Source organism: Mauremys mutica, chromosome 3 (assembly GCF_020497125.1).
Source record: "Mauremys mutica isolate MM-2020 ecotype Southern chromosome 3, ASM2049712v1, whole genome shotgun sequence".
NCBI lineage: Eukaryota > Metazoa > Chordata > Testudines > Geoemydidae > Mauremys > Mauremys mutica.
The window spans coordinates 128,859,899-128,880,506 of NC_059074.1; the positions used below are offsets into that span (position 1 = coordinate 128,859,899).

At 42.5% G+C, this 20,608-nt stretch overlaps 1 protein-coding gene across 1 annotated transcript; it reads right to left on the reverse strand.

Annotated features, from left to right (window-relative positions):
• Nucleotides 1–1,897: 1,897 nt before the first annotated feature.
• On the reverse strand, nucleotides 1,898–11,148 carry DLL1 (delta like canonical Notch ligand 1). Its single transcript, XM_045008354.1, has 11 exons — nucleotides 10,703–11,148; nucleotides 10,057–10,371; nucleotides 9,202–9,262; nucleotides 8,650–8,907; nucleotides 5,989–6,049; nucleotides 5,384–5,514; nucleotides 5,075–5,244; nucleotides 4,747–4,963; nucleotides 3,150–3,942; nucleotides 2,918–3,032; nucleotides 1,898–2,492 (listed from the first exon to the last, which is right to left on the reverse strand). Exons 1-11 carry the CDS (start codon nucleotides 10,760–10,762, stop codon nucleotides 2,487–2,489), a joined length of 2,187 nt encoding a protein of 728 aa, XP_044864289.1. The 5' UTR covers nucleotides 10,763–11,148; the 3' UTR covers nucleotides 1,898–2,486.
• Between the last annotated feature and the right edge of the window lie 9,460 nt (nucleotides 11,149–20,608).

Here is a 20,608-nt window from a genome sequence, read left to right on the forward strand (position 1 = left end):
TCATCACTCCACCAGCAATGATGGTAAGAAATGATGACACTTCTTTTTGTCAGGTTTCAGAGTAGCAGCCATGTTAGTCTGTATCCGCAAAAAAAACAGGAGTACTTGTGGCACCTTAAAGACTAACAAATTTATTTTAGCATGAGCTTTCGTGAGAATCCGAAGAAGTGAGCTTTAGCTCACGAAAGCTCAAGCTAAAATAAATTTGTTAGTCTTTAAGGTGCCACAAGTACTCCTGTTTTTTTTACTTCTTTTTGTGAGCATTCATTCATTATTACTATTGGTATTAAGGCAGCACCTAGAGGCCCCCCACAGTTTGGGGCTCCTGCCCTCAGTGTGTTCGGTGCTGTACAAACCCACAGTGAGAGACAATTCCCATCCCAAAGATCTTAGGGTGGGAAGGGAAACAGAGGCACAGAGAGGTGAAGTGACTGGCCCAAGGTCATACAGCAGGACAGCTGTGACTACAGCCCAGGTTTTCTAATTGCCAGTTCAGTGTCTGAGCCAGGAGACTACACTGGCTCGAGCCAGCCTCTCTCCATACAGTCAGTCAATGGTGGGTCAAATTAATAACAGACTAATTTTGTCATTAGCAGAGTTCCATGTATGTTATTGCTTATGTAGAAGCCATGTTCCTCACATACTGACATTTGCAGACCGCTTTTGCATTGTGGTATATTACTCATCTCAGGAAAATCTCCAGTTAAAGGGATTATATGTGGGAATCAATCCACTTAAAGTTAAATCAAAGTATCTCATTTAATGATAGGTTTGGGGAGAAGGCTTCATAATTTACTGTTACAGATCAACATTTGCAATGATACTTTGACTATTTGTGTTCTGGACATGTTCTTCTTTGCTAATAGGGCCTGATCCGATCCCATTGAAGTGAATGGGAGTATCTCCATTGTCTTCAGTGGACTTTGAATCAGGCCAGTAATGATCAGCCACAGTCTGTTATAAAAGATCAGAATGGAAATGATTTCTTAGAGTTTTCAAAAGCGCATTGCAGCTTGCAGGCATTCCAGTTAGTACAAACTGTAACTCAGTTAAGCTGCCTTGGCATTAAAGGCCAAATTCACCACTGGCACAATGGGGGTTTGACTCCATTGTGCTCAGATATCATGGTGATAAGTATAGTGCACGTATTTTGAAACAATAATAGATTTGATAGACAGACATACATTAAAGTCATTGGAGTTGCAATCATTTATACCATCAATCAATTTAGTTTCATATGCCTAATAGAACTCCCTCTTCTTCTAAGATGGAAGTTTTGCTTTTATTCGGTTTAATTTGTGAAGCTCACTTTTTATGGCTACACATGAAGGATTTGGCCACAGATGCCAATTCTGGCATGCCTGGTGCACCCAAAATTCCCATTTACTCCAACGAGAATTTGAGGATGTAAGAAATAACCGCCTGAGTCCTTAAAGGTTCCATGTATCAAACAGGAGGATGCTTGAATTGATCCTTCTAAGAGAATTATATGGTATTTGTTTATATACACTACAAAATGACTGTACAGATATTACTCAGACTTTCCACAGAAGTTCACTTTTGAGGTAAGAAGCATATGCTGTGTCAATCTCAAAGGTCAATCATTCAGAAAGGTAAGAGGGAATGAAAAGTGTAAGGAGGGATTTACATCAGAGAAATTATTTTCCATCCTTTCTTGCAACTTTGAGTTCTATCCCTGGTCCCCCTAATCACCTACAGAAGCATGTCAGCTCTTTGATTGGCCATTCATGGCAGAATTGGATCATATTATTTTGGAAAGTAAAGATCTTTTTCGTTATCATTAATAATATTTATTTTGGAAAAATATTTTAAAAATGAATTTCTTCATTAACAAAACAGTAAAAAAACGTCAAATAACATTTGCACAATATTCCATAAATACATATATATACAAAAAAATATAGTCACATAGACCCGAAGTGCCTTTGTACATATTTACCAAAAAACTTAAATTATAAAAAAATGAATATCACAAAATACTCAAGCTTTACAATTATCATGAAAATATTTTTACAGATTCAAAAAAATAACACACTTTTTTTCACCTAGTAAAAACACATTTTAGTATCAAAAAGACATTAAAGGCAGTGTTTGTGTCTCTAATTCAAGAAAAGACTGGCTCGTAAGAATCCAAAATATACACTTCACGCAGTGCATGCTTCTTATGTAGTAATTAAGTCCCTTCATTTAAATATATATAGAAAAGCAACTGACCATAGTGCAATGATAAAATTCATAAAGGCAGTGCAACAGTTATTCTTGAACACAGATCCTTGCCTAGTGTCCATCTTGTTTTTTTGCAGTCACTTTGCTAACTTCAGTAGAGAACCAGCTCAGCCTGAATTTAGTTTCTCAGCAGCAGTCAGTGAAGGAATCTATCTCCCTTTCCTCTTTGAGCAGCATTCATTGGGGCATATATCCTTTGAAATTGTTTTGAACAACAACTTTGCCATATCACTTCCGTTTTACACCTGTAGAGAGTTGAAAGAAGCCAAGAACAGCGAGAAGCAGAGTTTAGTAAAACATATAGAGGATCTCAGTGATTAAGAGATGGACAGAGATCAAGGAGTCCATCGGTGTGCTAGGGCAGAAGAGACTCCACAAACAAGAGATAACTCATAAATTAAAATGATACTACAGCTGTGTCCCAATCCTGCAAGCTCTCTGTGTGTGGAACTCCCACTGAAGCAAATCTTTTGCAGGATTGGGCTTTATTTTAAAAAAAGTTATCAGTTTTACAACCTTCACACAAAAATAAACCCATAGGGCCAGATCTCACCGAGTGTAAATTGGTATAGCTCCATTAAAGGCAACGGAGCTGTGCTGATCTACACTAGCTCAAGATCTGGCTCAATTATTTTTATTTTCTTTTACAACCATTAGGCACTGTACTAACCTCAGTTGCTATGATGCATTCATCTTTCTCTTCTGATATGACATACACCGACTGGTACTTTGTGTCCTTTGAAGTGGAATATACTGATTCTGGTCGTTTTCTTTCAGAAGTATCACTATTGAAGATAAAACCAACAACAACAAAAATCAGACGGCTGCTACTAGTACTAACTAGGAAACATATACACCCTTTACAGTAAACTGTTGCCCCAGAGCTATTATCTGAACCGTACCTCTTTAGTGGTACTGCACTTTTCTCCTCTGCCTCTGAATCGTATGTTTCACACTTGGCTTCACATTTGCTGTGTTCCTCTTTAACAGAGTCCTCATTCTTAAGTTCATGCACCAAATTGTAATCCACTGATGGGTATCTAACTTTGTAGCCATTTTTATCAGAGTTATCACTGTGAAAGTCTACTTTCTTATTTGTGTTTTTAATCTGAGTGGCACCAATGACACTTATTGAAATGTCCTTTTCACGTTGGCAGTTGGCCAAGTTGTTCATGGTCTCTGTTTCACTCCTGCATGCATCAGGCTGATGGTGCCTCTTTTGCATTTTGAGTCTGACACAGACAACAATAGCAGCGCACCCCAGCAATAGCATCAGGACCAGAATAATCCCAGCACATACTGCAATCCAAGGAAACTGTGCATTCTGACCTTCAGTGTACTTCTCAGTGAAGTCAACAATTACAGGTCCCTGAGGCTGTTCAGGGAGCAAAAACTGGCAATTGAGTCCACCATATCCCCGAGCACACTCACACACATAACGGTTGTTTCTTTCATGGCAAGTAGCCCCATTATGACAAGGGTTGTGTTCACATTTGCTGACTGGAGCACTACAGTTCTTTCCATTGTATCCTGGGGGGCAGGTGCAAGAATAGTCATTAATTCCATCTTGGCAGGTTCCACCATTCAAACAAGGAAAGGAGGCACAGTCATCCACATTATCATCACAGTGTCTTCCAGTAAAACCAGCCTGGCATTGGCATATGTAGGAATTTCCAAGATCAACACACTGGGCTCCTGCAATATTAAATATGACAAATAATAAGTAAGTGTTTTTATAATATCAAGTAACAACTCTTCAGCTTCACAGTGTACTTAAAATGATGAAAATCAAGGCCAAGACTTTAAAAAAATGGAAACCTAGAGACAAATATGGAATTAGGACCCCATTTCTGAACATCCTAGCTCACTATTACAGTTTTTACCTCTATTACCAGTAGCAAAACTTTTATTAATTTTCTAAACCTTATTTACTTTTCTCACCACTTATTCTGTTTACTTTTTTTGTGTTTTACTCAGCTTCATCAGTGAAACTAGACTGAATCAATTTCACACCTTGGTTTTCATGAATTGGCACAATGTTGCAGAGTTTGGATTGCAACCAATGTGGAGGAATATTTTTAAAAAACACTTTTTTAAAAATGAAAACAGCTTTACTACTGCTAAATAATAAAAATATTTAGCATTTTGATGGCACATTTCATCCATAGAGCTCAAAGCAATTTTACAAAGGCATTTTTAAAGTATTGCTATCCTCATTTTACAAATGTGGACAGGGAGGCCAAATGTCAGACCCAAGGTCATATTGAGAGACAATACTATTTATACTGTGGAGCCATATCATGCCAACAACTTTTAAGCAGAATTCCTCAGTTTAGTCAATGGGGAAGTTCTAGATAAAAACTAATGGCACAACTCGGCGGGGAATTCTGATTAAAAACAATGGATTGACCACCTATGATTTGTAATTTTATTTTTATACAAACCCTCAACTACATGACAGTGTTCCTTTAAGAGACAACGGTATATAGTTTGCCTTACCATTAGCACAAGGATTGGAGCTGCAATAATCAATTTTCTTTTCACAGTTAAACCCAGAGTAACCCAATGGGCAGCGACAGCTGTATCCACCATCAGGGTTGTCTGTGCATCGCCCTCCATTGAAGCATGGGCCATCAGCGCAAGTCATAGCACTCAGCTCACAGTTTTTACCATAGAAGCCAGGTGGACAGGTACAGGAATAGCTGTTTTCAAGATCCTGTCGAAAAGAAAAGATTTATTCAATTTAAATAATATAAAAATCAAAATGACTGTAAAACTGTCTTTAGTTGATCAGATGTTTAAAATATCATTAACTCCTTTAACTTACGGTGCAGCTTCCACCATTCTTGCAGGGGTTGGCATCACATTCGTTGATTTCAATCTCACAGTTGGAACCAGTGTACCCAGGACGGCAAGAACAAGTGTAGCTTCCTTGGCCAGTATTGGTACAAGTGGCACCATTCTTGCAAGGCTTATGATGGGTACAGTAATTAAGATCTGAAAAAGATTTAAAAGGAGAGACAGATCTATTAAGATATGTGCTAGTTTGCAATTGTTGCATGGCTTGAATGAGGGGTACTCTAGAAAATGCTGTTATTTTCTAAAAGACAATCGTACGCAATGATCAAGAACTTACCTTGGTTACAGAAAAGGCCACCCCAGCCTTCCTGACAGTTGCATTGCCACGGTTGTTGGCAGGTACCATGAAGGCAGCCTGGGTATCGGATGCACTCATCACAATAACGCCCTTGCCACCCAACCCTACATCTGAAAAACAAACAAAGGATTGTCAGATTTGTACTTCCAACAGTTAGAAACCCTATCTCAAACTCTGCAAACACACTGAAGCAAAAACCAGGAATCAAGTTTCCTAAAAAGCCTTCCGTGATCCTTCATGTGGGAAAGTCACTGAGTCATCAGTTTTCATCAGTCCCAGCTACCTCTTTCATTACCTTAAACAGAGCTATTGTTCTAGGTACTTATTTTGTTTACTATCATAACAAACAGCTAACCTTATATACACTACTGTAAACTCATTAAGTTAATATTAATGACACTGATGTCTGACTTCTAGATTAATACTTTGATCTGGTATTATCTGGATTTCTCAGGTTACCATCTCCTGTGAAGAAAAACACTTAAACTAACCCTCAAATGACAAATGTCTTATCTAAGTCTAGAGCATCAATTTGACATTACAGACCAAAAAAAAAAAAAAAGGAAAAACCTCTGAAAACTTACTTGCATTCTCCAGGTTTGTCACAAAACCCATGTTGTTCATCACATCCAGGCAAGCAAATTGCTGCAGACAAATAAAATATATAGATATATAAGCTCCAGGGTCAAATACATCCCTTCTGAAAATACAGTTTTGAAGTGTCTTCTGGGTTGGGACAAACCCTCTTTCACTAGTTCAGTCAGTTAATAGCAGCTGAGTTAATCTCTGAAGGCTGGTGGAGTATTGATCTTGCTTAGTAACTGGGTACTTTACTTATCACTAGGGATGAGCATTCTTCTTAATACAGTTGCACACAGACAAAAGAGGACTCACAATTGCTCTGTTCCCTACAGCCCCTCACCCCCCTTTCCTTCCCAGTGAGGGTCAGAAGTCCTTTTTTCCAATTCTATGCACACAGCTCCACCTCTTAATATCCCCAGAAAGTGTGTGTGTAGATAAGAGTGGACAGCTGGTGTGCAGGGTGCCAGTGCAGGACAGCTGCTCTATTGTCTATTCTCTCCCAGCAGCTGCCCCACTGCAACAATACCCCCAACCCCTTGCAGCCAATCGGGGCTAAGACATGCTTCCCCAGCAGCCTATCCCTGCCCAGATCTAATCTATGGCACGCGCGTGATTTCTCTGCAAAAACTTTTTTTCTTATTCAAATAAATAAGTCTAAAGTTCTTCCTCCCCCCTGCAAAAAAAGGGGCGGGTGGGCACAAACATAGTAAAGAGGTAAGCAGGCCAGAAGGAGGGAGGGTGGGGGAAAAAGAGACTTCTGCTCATTATTTCGCCTGGTTATGGAACTCATTAAGCAGGCACTGCAAAGTTTTAATTCAACAAAGCTAGCTGGAGACAATGGCATGCGAAAGAAAGAAAGAAAGAAAGAAAAAGAAAGAAAGAAAGAAAGAAAGAAAGCTGATAATCAGATTGTCTCAAGACTGGAATGAAAGGAGATGAAAAAGGGTATAAGGGAAGCAATCTGGAGCCTGGAAACCTCACTTGCTAACCAGAAAACATTATTTTTGCACAAGCACATATACCCTACTGCCTAATAAATATGTTATTTCATATATTTTAGCTGATTTTTCATAAGACACAGAGTAGACTGTACTGCATGCACACACAATGATTCAAAAAAGAGGGGAAATATTCTGCTTGGTTACTGAAGAAGCAGCAATATACAAATATCAAAAGGTGCTGACATCCCTAAACAGTTCATCAAAGAAATGTTTCCTCTCCCTCCACCCCCTAACACTTCTGCAATAGAAACCTTTAATCCAGGGGCACTACAACCATTTAAAGCCTAACCAGGGGAAATTCAAGCCCCCAGTCTACATGCATCCGACGAAGTGGGTATTCACCCATGAAAGCTCATGCTCCAAAACGTCTGTTAGTCTATAAGGTGCCACAGGACTCTTTGCTGCTTTTACAGTTTACTATGCAAAATTGTGCCACATAGGGCTGTAATCACCTTACTAGTCCCTAACAATAAGAATAAACTGAGGCCGGTTATTATCAGTCCATCTGAATTCACAATTTAGCTCTTTTTTTTTTTTTACCAAGGCAAACAGATAGGCTGTCTTGCACACTACAACATCCAAATTGTTTTCTTCCTGTTACTCATCCTGATTTGTGAGGTTTGGAGAGGGGGATTCAGATGGTGAGTTATCTGCCAATATATTATTATAGACATACACACAAATTAGAATATTAGTATATACTAGAGTGTAGTAGAGTGGGGATGTGCATTAAATTTATCTTCAGTTTATCTAACTTCTTTGACCACCTCAGCTGCAATCTGCTCCATCTCTGCCAGGGCTACTTCTAACATTCCAAACCTGCCAGCAGGGTCAAGCTTAGCCCTCATTTAAAGCTTTCAGTCCTTCATGTAACACAAAACAAAAACACAACCTGCCTCCATGATGTTTCCTTGTTTTCCATAAATGTGTTTTCTCCTCCTCCCAAATTACATTGATCTGGGGTACAGGGAGGGCAATGTTCAGCCCTCAACCAGCCCTCAGGTTTATGATCCAGTATGTCATGATCTGACAGGATTAGAAATATGTTCTTTATATCACTAGAGAGTATCTTGGACTCCTCCTTTCCAGTGGGTGACAGCACTTGTTTCGAGCCCTGTTAGGTTACAAGGTTGCAAGATATCAAACCATACAGTCTTGACTTTATGATTGATGGAAAGCTACTTCAGCGTTGTAGAAGTTCTATTAGTTATAATTCCCCTTTCTAAAGCCTGTAACTCTTGACTCATGGCTTGAAGATACCCTGGCTTCCTGGTAGAAGGATACCATAAATAGCCCACATATGTTTTCTTTTAAACTTCCCAAAACACTTCTAGAATAATTTTTCTGTACAATTTTTTGTATAAACCAAATGTGTGATAGTGTAATATGCCATCAAGATGTCATTGGTGTAATATTGGATCATTTCAGATAACTCACTTATGGTTTTGGTACTTCTGAGTAATGAGCTCATGCCAATAAAACCTTTATACAGCAGCACCATACCATCATATATTCTTTCTACCTTGGTTTTTATTCTCATCTGGGACCTGAACCAATGCACAGTGAAATCAATGGAATGTCTTCCATTGAGTTCAGTGGGCATCATAATTCATGTGACTGTAGCCAGGAAAGATTCAATTGTCTTTCTTTGTAGACACTCACGTTCGGTGCAGTACTGGCCCTTCCAGCCTGGGTTGCAGACCTTCTCTCCACGCTCTCCGCAAGTGAAGTGGCCAAAGGCATCATCCCTGGGCCGGCAGAAGACAGAGCAGCCTTCTCCATAGTAGTGTTCATCACACACAAAGCGGTAGGAGTACTTGAGATCGGTGCGGCCACTGCTGTGCAGGTCCTGGGACCACTCCTCCCCCACTGTCAAATGCCTCTGTGTGGCCAGCCGACTGATAAGGCGCTCTGGGTTCTCTGCAAGGAAAGGGAAGGAAGAAATGCAATTAACTAACTGTGAGTCATGAGGGTGCAATGGGAATAACTGCAATAGATTACCTAGAGGAGTTCACAGGAGGGGAGAATTGTAAGTGCAGAAATGTTAAAGCCATGTGCTGACAGGGCTCTCTTTCTTATAACATTCTTATGAAGAACAGTAGAGTGAGAAAGGGCAGGGAGTGGCTACGTTAATTGAGAAAGTAAGGAAAGTGAGCCTGAGAAGTAGCAGGTTTGGATTTAATCCTGGAAAAGGATTTGCACCAGGGTATTTACCTGTGTTGAGGTCATCGGGAGAATCTGTATGAAGAGCTTCAATGATGAGAGAGAAAGTGCCCTGGAAAATTCAAATTAAAAAAGGCGCACAAAATGAGAATCAAAATCTAAAGTCAGCAAAAAATGTGATCACAGGCAGCAGCAGCAGAAATATATATGCCCAGTCAGTGCAATCCTCTAAGCCTGTTTTCACTTTTCTCAAGGGATTGGAAGGGTTTTTTGAAGAGTTGTTTCCTGGCCTGTTTTTTCAGCCTGTTAGTACAGGATATGGTGTAAAAAAGGGGGGGTGGGAGAAAGGGAGGCAGTGGGTAGGATGTGAGGGCAGTTGCCATTAATCTTCACGCTTAATTTCCCCAGTTTCACACATTGGGAGGATGACTGGAAGGTCCTTTGGGAATTTCACGCAGGGCTGACAATTTCTGCAGCCTGCTCCGGGCACAGAAGTGGGCAAGGGGAGCGGGAAGGGGGGCGAATCAGGACTTCCCCACACTGGTGGGACCATACTTGTGTTGGCCAGAGACGGGAGCGGGGGAACCGCACACAATCAAACACACCCCACCGCCGTCCATTCATCGGAGCGGCTCGCCGGTTCCAAAGCGAGACACGAGCTAGCCGCAGCATGTCCCCCTCCGACCGACCGTCCAGAGGCGGTCAGTACATCCTGCCACCCCCCCCCAGCCCGCTCCTGAGCGCCCCCCGTGCTGCTGTGACGCACCCAGCCCGGCCCGGCCCTTGGCCACAGACCCTTAGTCTCCCCCCGCCCCTCCGCGCGCGCGCTGCTCCGCGCTCCCCTGGTCCCTGGCGCTCGCGCAGCCCCTGGTCCGTGGCGGGGCCGCCGCCCGGGGTGGAACTTACGGGCCAGGTGAAGCCGAAGGGGAAGCGGATGGGGTTGCTGAAGGCGGGCTCGGCGCCGCCGGCGCTGTCGGGCACGCTGAAGGAGTTGGCTCCCAGCACCGGGGTGATGGCGCTGCCGTAGGTGCAGGGCGGCTCGGGGGATACGCTGGCCTGATAGTGCTTGAGGCACACGCGGAAGAAGGTCTTGCAGTCGCACTGCTGCAGCCCGGCGCCGGGGCCGCCGCTCCCCGCGCGGCAGCAGTTGCGGTTCCCCAGCAGCCCCTTCTTATTGACAAACTCCTGCAGCTTCAGCTCGAACACCCCGGAGCAGCGCACCTGCGGGGGACAAGGGGAGCCGTTCAAAAGGCGCCCGCCAACCGGGGCGGAGGGGGCAGCAAAGCGGGTGCAGCGGCTGCCCTGCTGGGGCAAGCCCGCAGACCCCACACGCTCCGGCTCCGCTCCCTTAGGAGCCACGCGCCCCGAGCCAGGGCCAGCTCCCCCTGGGGCTGGGGGAGAAGGAGGCTCAACAGTTTGCCAGTCTTTGTAGCATCCCTCCCAGCGTTTACCTTTGCAACAGAGGGGCCCCCACCTCCCCTGGTTAGCGTGGCAGTTGTTATTAGCAGTTGCACTGAACAGCGCCTGGAATACAGACCCCAGATCCACTTACCTGGCAATGGCAAAGCAGCACAGAGAGGATGGCAAGAGTCAGCATGGACTGACCTCCCATTTTGGAGAGTCGGGTTTTTCTTCTTGCCCCTTTTCTTTCCTTTCTTTCTTTCACGGGCAAAAAAAAAGTGTCTCTCAAGAAGCCTGGGCAGGAGAAGCCTCTTGTCCCAGTGGAGTTAGTGTTAAAGTTTACCTCGTTCAAGAGTCTCTCTCTCTCTCTCTCTCTCTCTTTTCTGGTGATGCTTTTAGGGACGCCCTTCGGGGGACTGACAGCTCTTCTGGGTGGCAAAAAGGGGACAGACTGTTTTTAAGACTGATATTCTAAACAACTTTTTCCTCTCTTTCTCTTCCAGTCCACGACTTCTCTCCTTTCGCCAAAACCTTCTTCCCCCACCAGCCAAAACCGAAAAGGAAAAAAAAGCCACTTAATTCCCAAAGGAGGCAGAGAAAAGGCTTCCCGTGGAAGATTAAAAATCAGCGATCTGGAAATCCCTGTAGACTAGGAGGAGGGAGCGATAATTCCCGTTGCCTTCAAATGAGCAGAGCGAGAGAGGGGGTTTGTGTGTTATCTGCGTGTGTATCGAGCTGGCCCCTCGCAGATCAGGGGCTGGGAAGTGTCAAACAGCAGCAGCAATTTGCAGATCACGTTGGACTCTTATCCTCTTCTTGCAAGATGCAAAGATCGGTCTCGTTATTTCTTGTGGTCTTTTTTTAAGGGATCCAAGCCAAAAACAACAATAATAATAATAATCAGATAATGTCTTAATGGAAGCGAACTGAGAGCGCCCGTGTGTGCTCCTGGGTCTCTCCTTGCGTGTGTATGATCTTTGCTGTGCCTCTCTCCGAATGTAAAGCACTATGGATCTGCCTCTCATGAGGCGCCTGCCTCCCTTATATCCCGCCGGCCGCCTGCATGGCTAATGAGATGCAAATGAGCAGCCCCCCAATCTGGCTAGAGCTGTCACAAAGGAGCCACTTTTCCAAACCCTCCTCTCAATGGATCGCCAAATGGTCAGTGAGCTGTAAAATGTGCAATCCTCCTCCTCCTCCTTCTTTACCCCTTTCCCCTCCTGCTCTCACCAAACGCGCTCATTTACATTCCTGCAAATTTGGTAACCGCAAGAATCCCCCTTCTGCTCTGGGGAGATGGTAACACCCTCTCGCAACATGCACAGAAAGAGAGAGAGCAACACACCCCTGCCAGAAAACCAGCTCCAAGCACTGAGATCTATAATTACCTCTTGAAATGTGTAAAGCACCACTGTGCCCCCAAAAAGTAAATTGTTGGTGATAATGTACATTTCCAGAGATATCCTTTAGCTTAAATGGGGAGGACGGGGGTCAGTTTGACACACAGGAGAAATCTGATCCCTTTAAATTCACACCATCTTCCCCATGGTATAATCTGGATCGTTAACAAAAATCACGAATATATTTGTGGAACCAGAGAAGGGCTTTGGTGTTCTCCTTCCGGATTCTTAAAACCAGGCTACATTCGGGGAGTATGCTAAAGGTGCTAAAATAATCCTACCGGGGCAGAGGGAGAGAATCTGGTGTTTCAAAGTTTGCAAGCTGGAAGGGGCAGGATGCTTACGGACTGATCATTATTCTGGATACACTACAGATATTTTCGTAGCGAAGAAAAACTGGGAAGAGCCATGTGTTAAGTTTCAGGGGGTGGGCAAACATTTGGGCTTTTAAATATATAATATAAATATATATCCTCGCTGAGAATGGTTTGCGAAGGGCTGAAGGAAGCAGTTAGCAAAGCCCATTTGAGTCCCATATCCCTATATTATTATTATCAGACTCCTCATCAACCTCTCTCCCTTTTTCCCCTCCTTCAGCTTAGTAAAAAGTGAGTTTGGTGTGTGTCGTTCGCGTGGCTGTCATTAAGGCAGTTTGTTATTGTGTGAGGGCTGAATCAGTTGGCTCTTTGTGCTCTCAGCTGTATGGTAATGTAGACAGCACCTGCTCCCTGCACAATGCAAGGGAGAGAAAGAGCTCCCCTCGGCGCACGCTACTGCCTCTACAACAATGTCCGCACATTTTTTTTAAAGAAATCCCGTCCAGCACACACCCCCCATTAAAAAAAAACAACAACAACTTTACACCAACAGCCAACTTCTTATTTTTTTACACGTCCATCGGACAGTAGAACTTTTGTTTCGATTTTAAAAACAAGGCCAGGAGTTTACTGGTGGGGGGAGGGCCTCTCACTGCGAAATTTCTTAATTATGGCTGAAAGTGTAAGATAAAAAGTTTGCAGGCGACTTTGGGATATAACTTGGAGATGGGTTTTCACTTTGTTTTGGGCCCTTTTCAAGCACCTAGATAGGCGCAGGCGGATTCATTAGGATGCAAGGTGTAACTGTCTGTGTAAATGTCATTTTAATTGTAACACAGCATTTCAGCACAGATTAAGCTTGTGTGCAAAGGAGAGGATTTGGCTACAATAACCTCACTGTAGGTATGCAGTGCTAAAAGCCTTATTATGGCTACTTTATTGGGTTGAAACGTGCATTTGCATGGCAAAATGTGACTTTCATTGAAGCAGATGTCTTGATCACAAATTATCTTACAATGCCCTGGAAAAAATTCTCAAACACTTCTTAAAGTAAAATCACTGGTTAATACCAATTAAAAGAAAATCACTAATGAATGCATTCAGCCTAGCACATCCTGGCTATTACACGACTGTAACTGTATACTTCCCAGTGCAGCATAGCCTTTTTTCCCTCTGCTGGCACCAAAACTTTCCAAGTATCTGTGTCTTTTAAACAAGTATCAAAATATTCGCAACCTTTCACCTTTTAAATCTCCTTTGTTTAAATATAACTTTGGTCAAAAGTATAATTTATATCCAAATATCCCCCCCCAATAAAATCTTATGTGCACAGGAATGTTTGCTTTTAAACTACAGGTACTTCTGGGATAACCAGTTTTAAACGTAGGATCTCATCCTGCAGTCTCCTATTAACACCAGTGGGAATTTTGCCTGAGTAAAGACGGCCGGATCGGAGCCATTAAGCATGTTCATGCCTAAAGAGTAAAAATCCACCTACACTTTAACTTCCTTTAAGTAAGGAACATGTGGATATGTTAACAGAAGACATTGAAGAGCAGCGCTAGATTTAACTTGTAAATTACTCTTGCCACCTAGCGTCAACATCTTTTTTAATGGCTTGCCACTGCTTCTGAAACTTTGCTGCAGCCTCTTTTCCCTAGGAAAGCAAATCTGGTTCATATAGGTTTTCTGGGCACGTGGGAGGAGAAAATATGTTTAAAGTTGAGGTCGTCTGTAGACTGAGGTTAGAAGTGATATATCACCACAAATCTTTTAATCTGGGAGAGATAGAAAGTTCTCTCATTTGCACCGCTGTTTAAAAAACTGTAAATAAAAAGTTACACGCGCAAGGGCTTAAACCTACAAAAAAAAACTTGCCCCAAATCTTTAACATCACCCTTCAGTATCAAGTATTTGTTAAATTGACGTGGCACAGATTTCTCGATTACTGCTGCAAAGCGTAACTGAAAGGCGTCGTAAAATCCATCAGAATCCTGCCCAATGCACTTATTCTTTTCCAACTTAATTTATGCCACGCGATTCTGTGTTGGGGAAATCAAGCAGAAAGCTCCTTTTTGCTCCCCCCCCCCCTCTTTCAGATGCTGGGCTAACGGGGAGACTGTTTAACTTAAGTGTTTCTATAGGAGGCTGTTGTAGTTTAACTCCTGCCCACCAGTAGCTGGGACGAACAAAGGAGGGACTCGAGGTCTAACTATTCATCCTTTCTCTGCACTTTAATTTTCATTGATTTTAAAGACAAGGGGAGCCCTTAGGGATTCGAGCTGAAGGGGGATGACACGCCTTTAGACGCGATCAACCCCCTAGCCAGCCATCTGCTCCTAACCAAATGGCGTTTTTTCACTCCCAACTGCATGTCTCTATACTCTCACACTTACATACCCAAACCAGAGCCCCCCAAATGCAGAGGCAGCTTACGTTGAAGTATGTTAAACAGACTATCGGTGGCATGGCCACAGCAGCCAAAGTCCTGAGGTTGGAGGGAGGTAATAAATCCTCACCTTCCTCGTTAAGAAAATGCTGAAACCCGCTTTTAAATACTTTTTGATCACTCAGCAAATATACAGTACAAAGTCGGGCTCATTAAGGAGCGGAAGACATCCCAGACATTGGCAATGGGGATGGAAGGGGAAATTTCCCTGCGAATGGGATTTTAGTAATTCATGAGAATCTCCTGTAGGCATCTTGCTTTTTCGAATGACGTATTAGAAAACGAGTTCAATAAGAGAACAGAATACATTTACGCGGTTTAAACATGTAGGACTAAAAGGTTGAGCCTTATAGTTAAACAATTCTCTAGAGCTGAAATCTTGCATTGTCTCAGGCGGACTGAATACTGTATATTTTAATTTATAGCATCCTGTAATGACAGGCTCCCTCTTCCCTTGAAAGAATTACAGCCCAACCACAGAACAACAAAGCTGGAAACTTCCAATCAGTCAAATAATCTTTTATTTATAACCATGCCAGATTATAGACGTAGTCCTTGCATGGTGTCTATTAATTAGGCTTAGTAACACGCATCAGTTTCTACAGGATACTGCTTATTCACCCGCTATTGGCTTGTATTTTTCTAGAAATGTATAACGCATAGCCATATGGTGCATGTCGACATATTCATGCATACGTGTATGTGTGTAGTTATGTGAAGCTGGTTGGGTATACTATTTTAATTGGGTATATATTTATTATTTACCTGTGTGTGTGTACATGATATGTATACTACATATCAGCTGACATGCTAATACACCGAAATATTTAACATCCAAGTATATTTATAATGCATCTGAAGGTCCAGAATGGTTAGATGCGGTGAAGCAGATGCAATAGAACATAAGATCGTCTTCATACTTAATGGCAACGGAGATAAGGGTAAGTGGATGTGATTGAAAATAGTCCCACGTAAACCACTGGCCTCAACGCAGTTCGATGGTGCCTTTTCTGATATGGTAATCAGGACGTAATGAGTATTATATCTATCCTTCTACACTTTTCTGATCTGGAAAACTGAAACTCAGCCGCCTCCACACAAGCGCTGGTGTGGGAAAATATTGTTTTCCCCCTGAGTGTTACGCAATGTAAGCTTTTCCTGTAACCCAGTCCTGTGTAAAAAATAGGGGGGGGGAGAGGAGAAGAAGAAGGGAATGTATTACAATAAAACAATTATGGGGGTAATATGATTGCTCTGTATTTTCTGTTGGATATTCGCATGTTTTTATGTCTGAGGGGGATTAAGAAGTTTAGCATGAAGGTTTGTAGAAAGTTGCAAAGGCATGTGCAGATTAGAATAAGAAAGGGCAGTCGCGTGGCTCAGCTGGCACGCAGAGAGGCCAGATGATAGATAAGCAGCTCGGTGGCTTCTCCCCCTCCTCCCCCATCCCCCCTTTTCAAATCGCAAATCATCTGCTCTAGCCCTATCCTAGCCCCTCATTTTCATAACAAAGGTTGTGTGTTTACCTGTGATCCTAGAACCGACGGGGCATTCCTTTGTCTCCAGATCAGATTACTGCAGCCAGCTGCTCTTCAGCCCTTTCCTGTGAAAATCCGAAAGTGGCCCCTATATATGTTTTACTGACTGAACATGGGGGGAAACCTTTTTCCTTGGCTCTGTCTGGTTGTTGGCTTGTGTCCGACTCTATTTTGGTTGTGGGAAACTGTGATGAGGAAAGTTGGTGACTATTCTTTGTGCGTGTGTGTGTCTGTGTGTGTGTGCGCGTGCTGTTGCTGTTATTTCAAAATGGCAAGGATTATTGGTTGAATATTCTTGCAAGGGTTGAGGTCAGTCGCGTGCCGATGTCTGCCAGGGGAACATCTGCCGGTTCCTTAGGGCAAATTTAGCAAATGTGGTGTGCTCAGGATTACACATACCTCCGGGCCATAGAAGGAACAAAACCAAACATACACAAAAAGGCACGACAATAGACTGGCCCATCTCCCCCACCAACAGATTGCTATCGATCCCCCAAAAGAGAAGCCAGCGTGACCAGCTCCGAACATCTCTCTCTCTCTCACACACACACACACACAGAGAGAGAGAGAGCGAGCGCATAGCTGCACATTCAACATCTTCTAAGGCTAAACTCCAGAGTCTCATCATTGTTCTTGGATGTCAGATTGCCTTTCTAAATTAAAAATAAAATGTAAAATGTACCCAAAGGCGTCTGTGTATATTATATGTGCTTCCCAACATAATTATATAAAACACACATGATCTTATAGAATACATCTCTTACATTTTCCTTTGTGTCCATGTATTTTATGCAATTTTAGTAACAATTTTAGTTGTTAAGGATAACTCAATATAGATGAGCGAGACTTTTGCTGGGAAAGACAAATATGGACACAGGTTCTTTCTGGAAATTCCATTAGATGTTTGTTTTATTTTGTTTTTGCTTAGCGCCTTTTATTTTGATTTCTTTTTTAAACTACTAGGTCAATGGTTAGACACTATGTAAAAGGATTCTACAAACAAGTTTGATAACTTCCGTCATTATATGTGACCTATAATACTTATCAATAATGGCCCAAGTTTTACAGTCCTTACTCAGGAAATCATAGGGAGTTTTGACGAAGTAAAAGACTCTAAAATAGTTCTCCAATTCTTCTTTCTTGAGAATACAAGAAAGAGGAAAGGGTTAAACGTTTCTCCTCCCCCTCCCTACTTCTTTTTAATTGACTCTAAAAACCTCATCTATTTTACTCTCTAAAGTTTACTTTAAATAAAAAAATATGGAAGTGGTTTCATCTTGTTGGAAGAACTGCGGATAGGCTCATTTTATTCTGATTATACCAATGGCGAGCTGTATGCATCAAAATCTCCAGCTATAGCTCAAGTAGTGTACAAGAAACACTTGGTACAGTAATTACAAATGTAATCGCTTTAGCGCTATTTTTGGGTGGACTCAAACCATTAAAATAATTTAATTTATATTTTTCCTTTCCATTTTAGCTCCGCATTTGACTTCATGAGCACGATCATTACTTAACAAATTCTGATAGAAATAACCTCTGTGCTGGAACAAATCTTGCTCTCCTTACTCATGCGACACTCTCATTCACTTGAAAGGGAGTTCTGCGTGAATAAAAGGAGCAAAGTTAGGATTCCTATCAATGACTTATTTGCCATAGATTTCAGTGTGAAGTCACGGAATGTGTTAAATCCTAAAGTGGTCATGATTATGGACCGGATACTGAATGTCCAGTGGCATCGACTTCAGTAGGTACATGAATGTGGTTCTAGACATTTTAATTAGATAAGACCATTATCTTTTTCTATCACAGTGGCTGGATCCATGGAGGGGAAGTCAGGAAAAGCTTCTGTTCTTGTTTGTTTGTTTTTTGCCTGAGCAAAGAATGCAAAATCCAGCCCATACTTCAGTCTAATCTGTCTACTTGACACATGAAGAAATCCAGAGATTGTGGCTCCTGGTTAGTTTCAATATGTGCTAGAAAAATATGATTTATTCACTGGTTATGAATTTTCAGAGAGTAGATCTAAATATTCCCATCACTGTAGCCCAAATTTTAGTAACAATGTCATCTGTGTTCACTCACTACTATAGGGAAAGTGACTTCTTCCATGTTCCAAGTTTAATTATTCACTGTCATAAGCCCTAACATTTTAAACTCCAAATATTAGCTTCATACATTATTTATTTATTACTATACTATACTATACTATACTATACTATACTGAGGTTGAGAATAGTCTTTTCCTGTTATACGTATGGCCTGGTAATACAGCCAGGTTTACGCTGCAGTTTCAAATCCTGGAAGTAATCATGCTTTGGGGTTGTTAATGCTTTGGGGTTTTTTGGTTGGTTTGTTTTCTTTGCACTTGGCCTTTCAAAACGTCCTCCAGTTTCCATGAGGTTATTTTTATTTTCTTTGTGGATCTCTCTACCTGTCTCTCTCTCACACACACGCACACAGCAACTACTTTGCAGAAGGTGATTGTGAAAAGAGGATGGGTTTGGACGGAGCGGATCGGAGCTTTTGGAAATGCTTTCCCCTTTTCTGTGAGCATCTGCCTGGAGAAGAACAGATGTGGGCACCTGCGGTGACAGGCTGCATATGTTCCATCCTATTCACAGGCATTCAGACGTGGCCACAATGGTAAGCCTTTGTGCATGCAGAGTCACTAAATATATTAATCTGTACTCCCTCGAGCACTGCTCTGTTTAATTTTTCACTGGCAATAACATCTGATCTAATCCTGAAATCGGTTCCCCAAAGTCCTTTCTCCCCTGAAAAATATGTGAAGTTATTTAAGCTTCCACCTGTTGCCTACGGGTTGGAGTAGGTTATGTGAGCATCTTGTGGATTGAGAAAGGAGAGCTTCACTGTTAGTATGCTGTTTGCACACACAAAGAGGGCCCTGGCATTTTTATAACGATGATATTATGTGTGGTCCACTGCTAGGATAATAACCTGATAGAAACAAATGATATATGGAACGTATATGTAAAATGTATGCAAGCACAAAACAATAATTATTAAATAAAACAACCAACACCTCCACTATTTCTACTCAGTGCCTTTAAAAATGGCACATAAAGTTCCCATGTATCGCTTTGTTTATTAAACTCTAGTGGTTATTATAAACATCGGTCAATAGGCCACGCAGCCAAAAGGTAACATAAATCTCAGATGTAAGACTTAGATTTTTTGAACAATTTTGTTGCATGACTCTTTTATCTTATCATCTCTTATTCTATTTTGATTTGTTTTCGACCACAATGAGTCCTTTAGTCCCATTGTAGCCAGCACAATACGCATGGATATCAGGCTGTGAATGAAGACAGAAGCAGTTTAAACAAACCAGGCTCTTTCTTTCCTCTCTGCCCATTGTAATATGAATGGGCCTTCTGCATTCTGCTGCTAGGAAACGCTTTTTTTAAAGTCCAAGTCCAATAAATGGACATAGAGAAAGAGACCCCAATAAAAAACCTAAAGTATTAGAAAAGGGTGAAGGCATATTTAAGCAAGTCCTTTTCACGTCAGGAAATTCTGAAATCCTAAAATGTCCAAGAAAACAAACACATCTTTTATAACGTTACCCCTTCCCTCTGCCCCACACATGTGAGGGGTAGAGCAAGCAAACAGGATCACTAGTAAGACCTGTTTTGAAACACAGTGCTGCCTTTCAAAAGAGAGGCGTGCACACTGAGGTTTTATAATTTGGGGATAATAGTAAGGCATATTTAGGGGGTACAGTTGGGGATAACAGCGGGACAACAGAAAAATAATAAAATACATCTTTATGCTAGGGTTACCACGAGAAGGTAATGTACCGATCTGGGGTAATAGACCTACTGTAGGCAGTGGGACGCAGTATATATACCACTGGGGAGGATATAGCGAGAGGTAACAGATTAGAGCTAAGAGGTATACTGTATCGGAGTACCATGTGTGTCTGAAATAACACAGAGACTGCGATGTACCGTAAGCTCCCCAGGGCAGGGTGCTCTGGCATGTCTGAACAGCACCAGGTGTAACGATGCTATAGATGCATAAATAGTGGTGTCACACGATAGCAATAGTTGGGATTTACACTGCGGGAGGAGGTGCCGGGCAGTTTACAGTGTGTGTGTCTGGGTGTTTCTCCGCATGCGTGCGGGAGCCCTCGCCCGTCCCCGCGCCGCGTCCGCGGGGCCCTGACTATCTGCGGCTCTGGGAGGCGGGGGCCGAGCGTCCGGCTGGTGGGAGAGTCACGTGCTCCTCCGCCGCACTTTCCTCTGTCAATCAGCGGCGAGGCACGTGCAAGCTGCGCGGCGGGGGCAGTGCGCGTGCGCAGTCCCGCCCTTTGGGTGGAATCGGAAG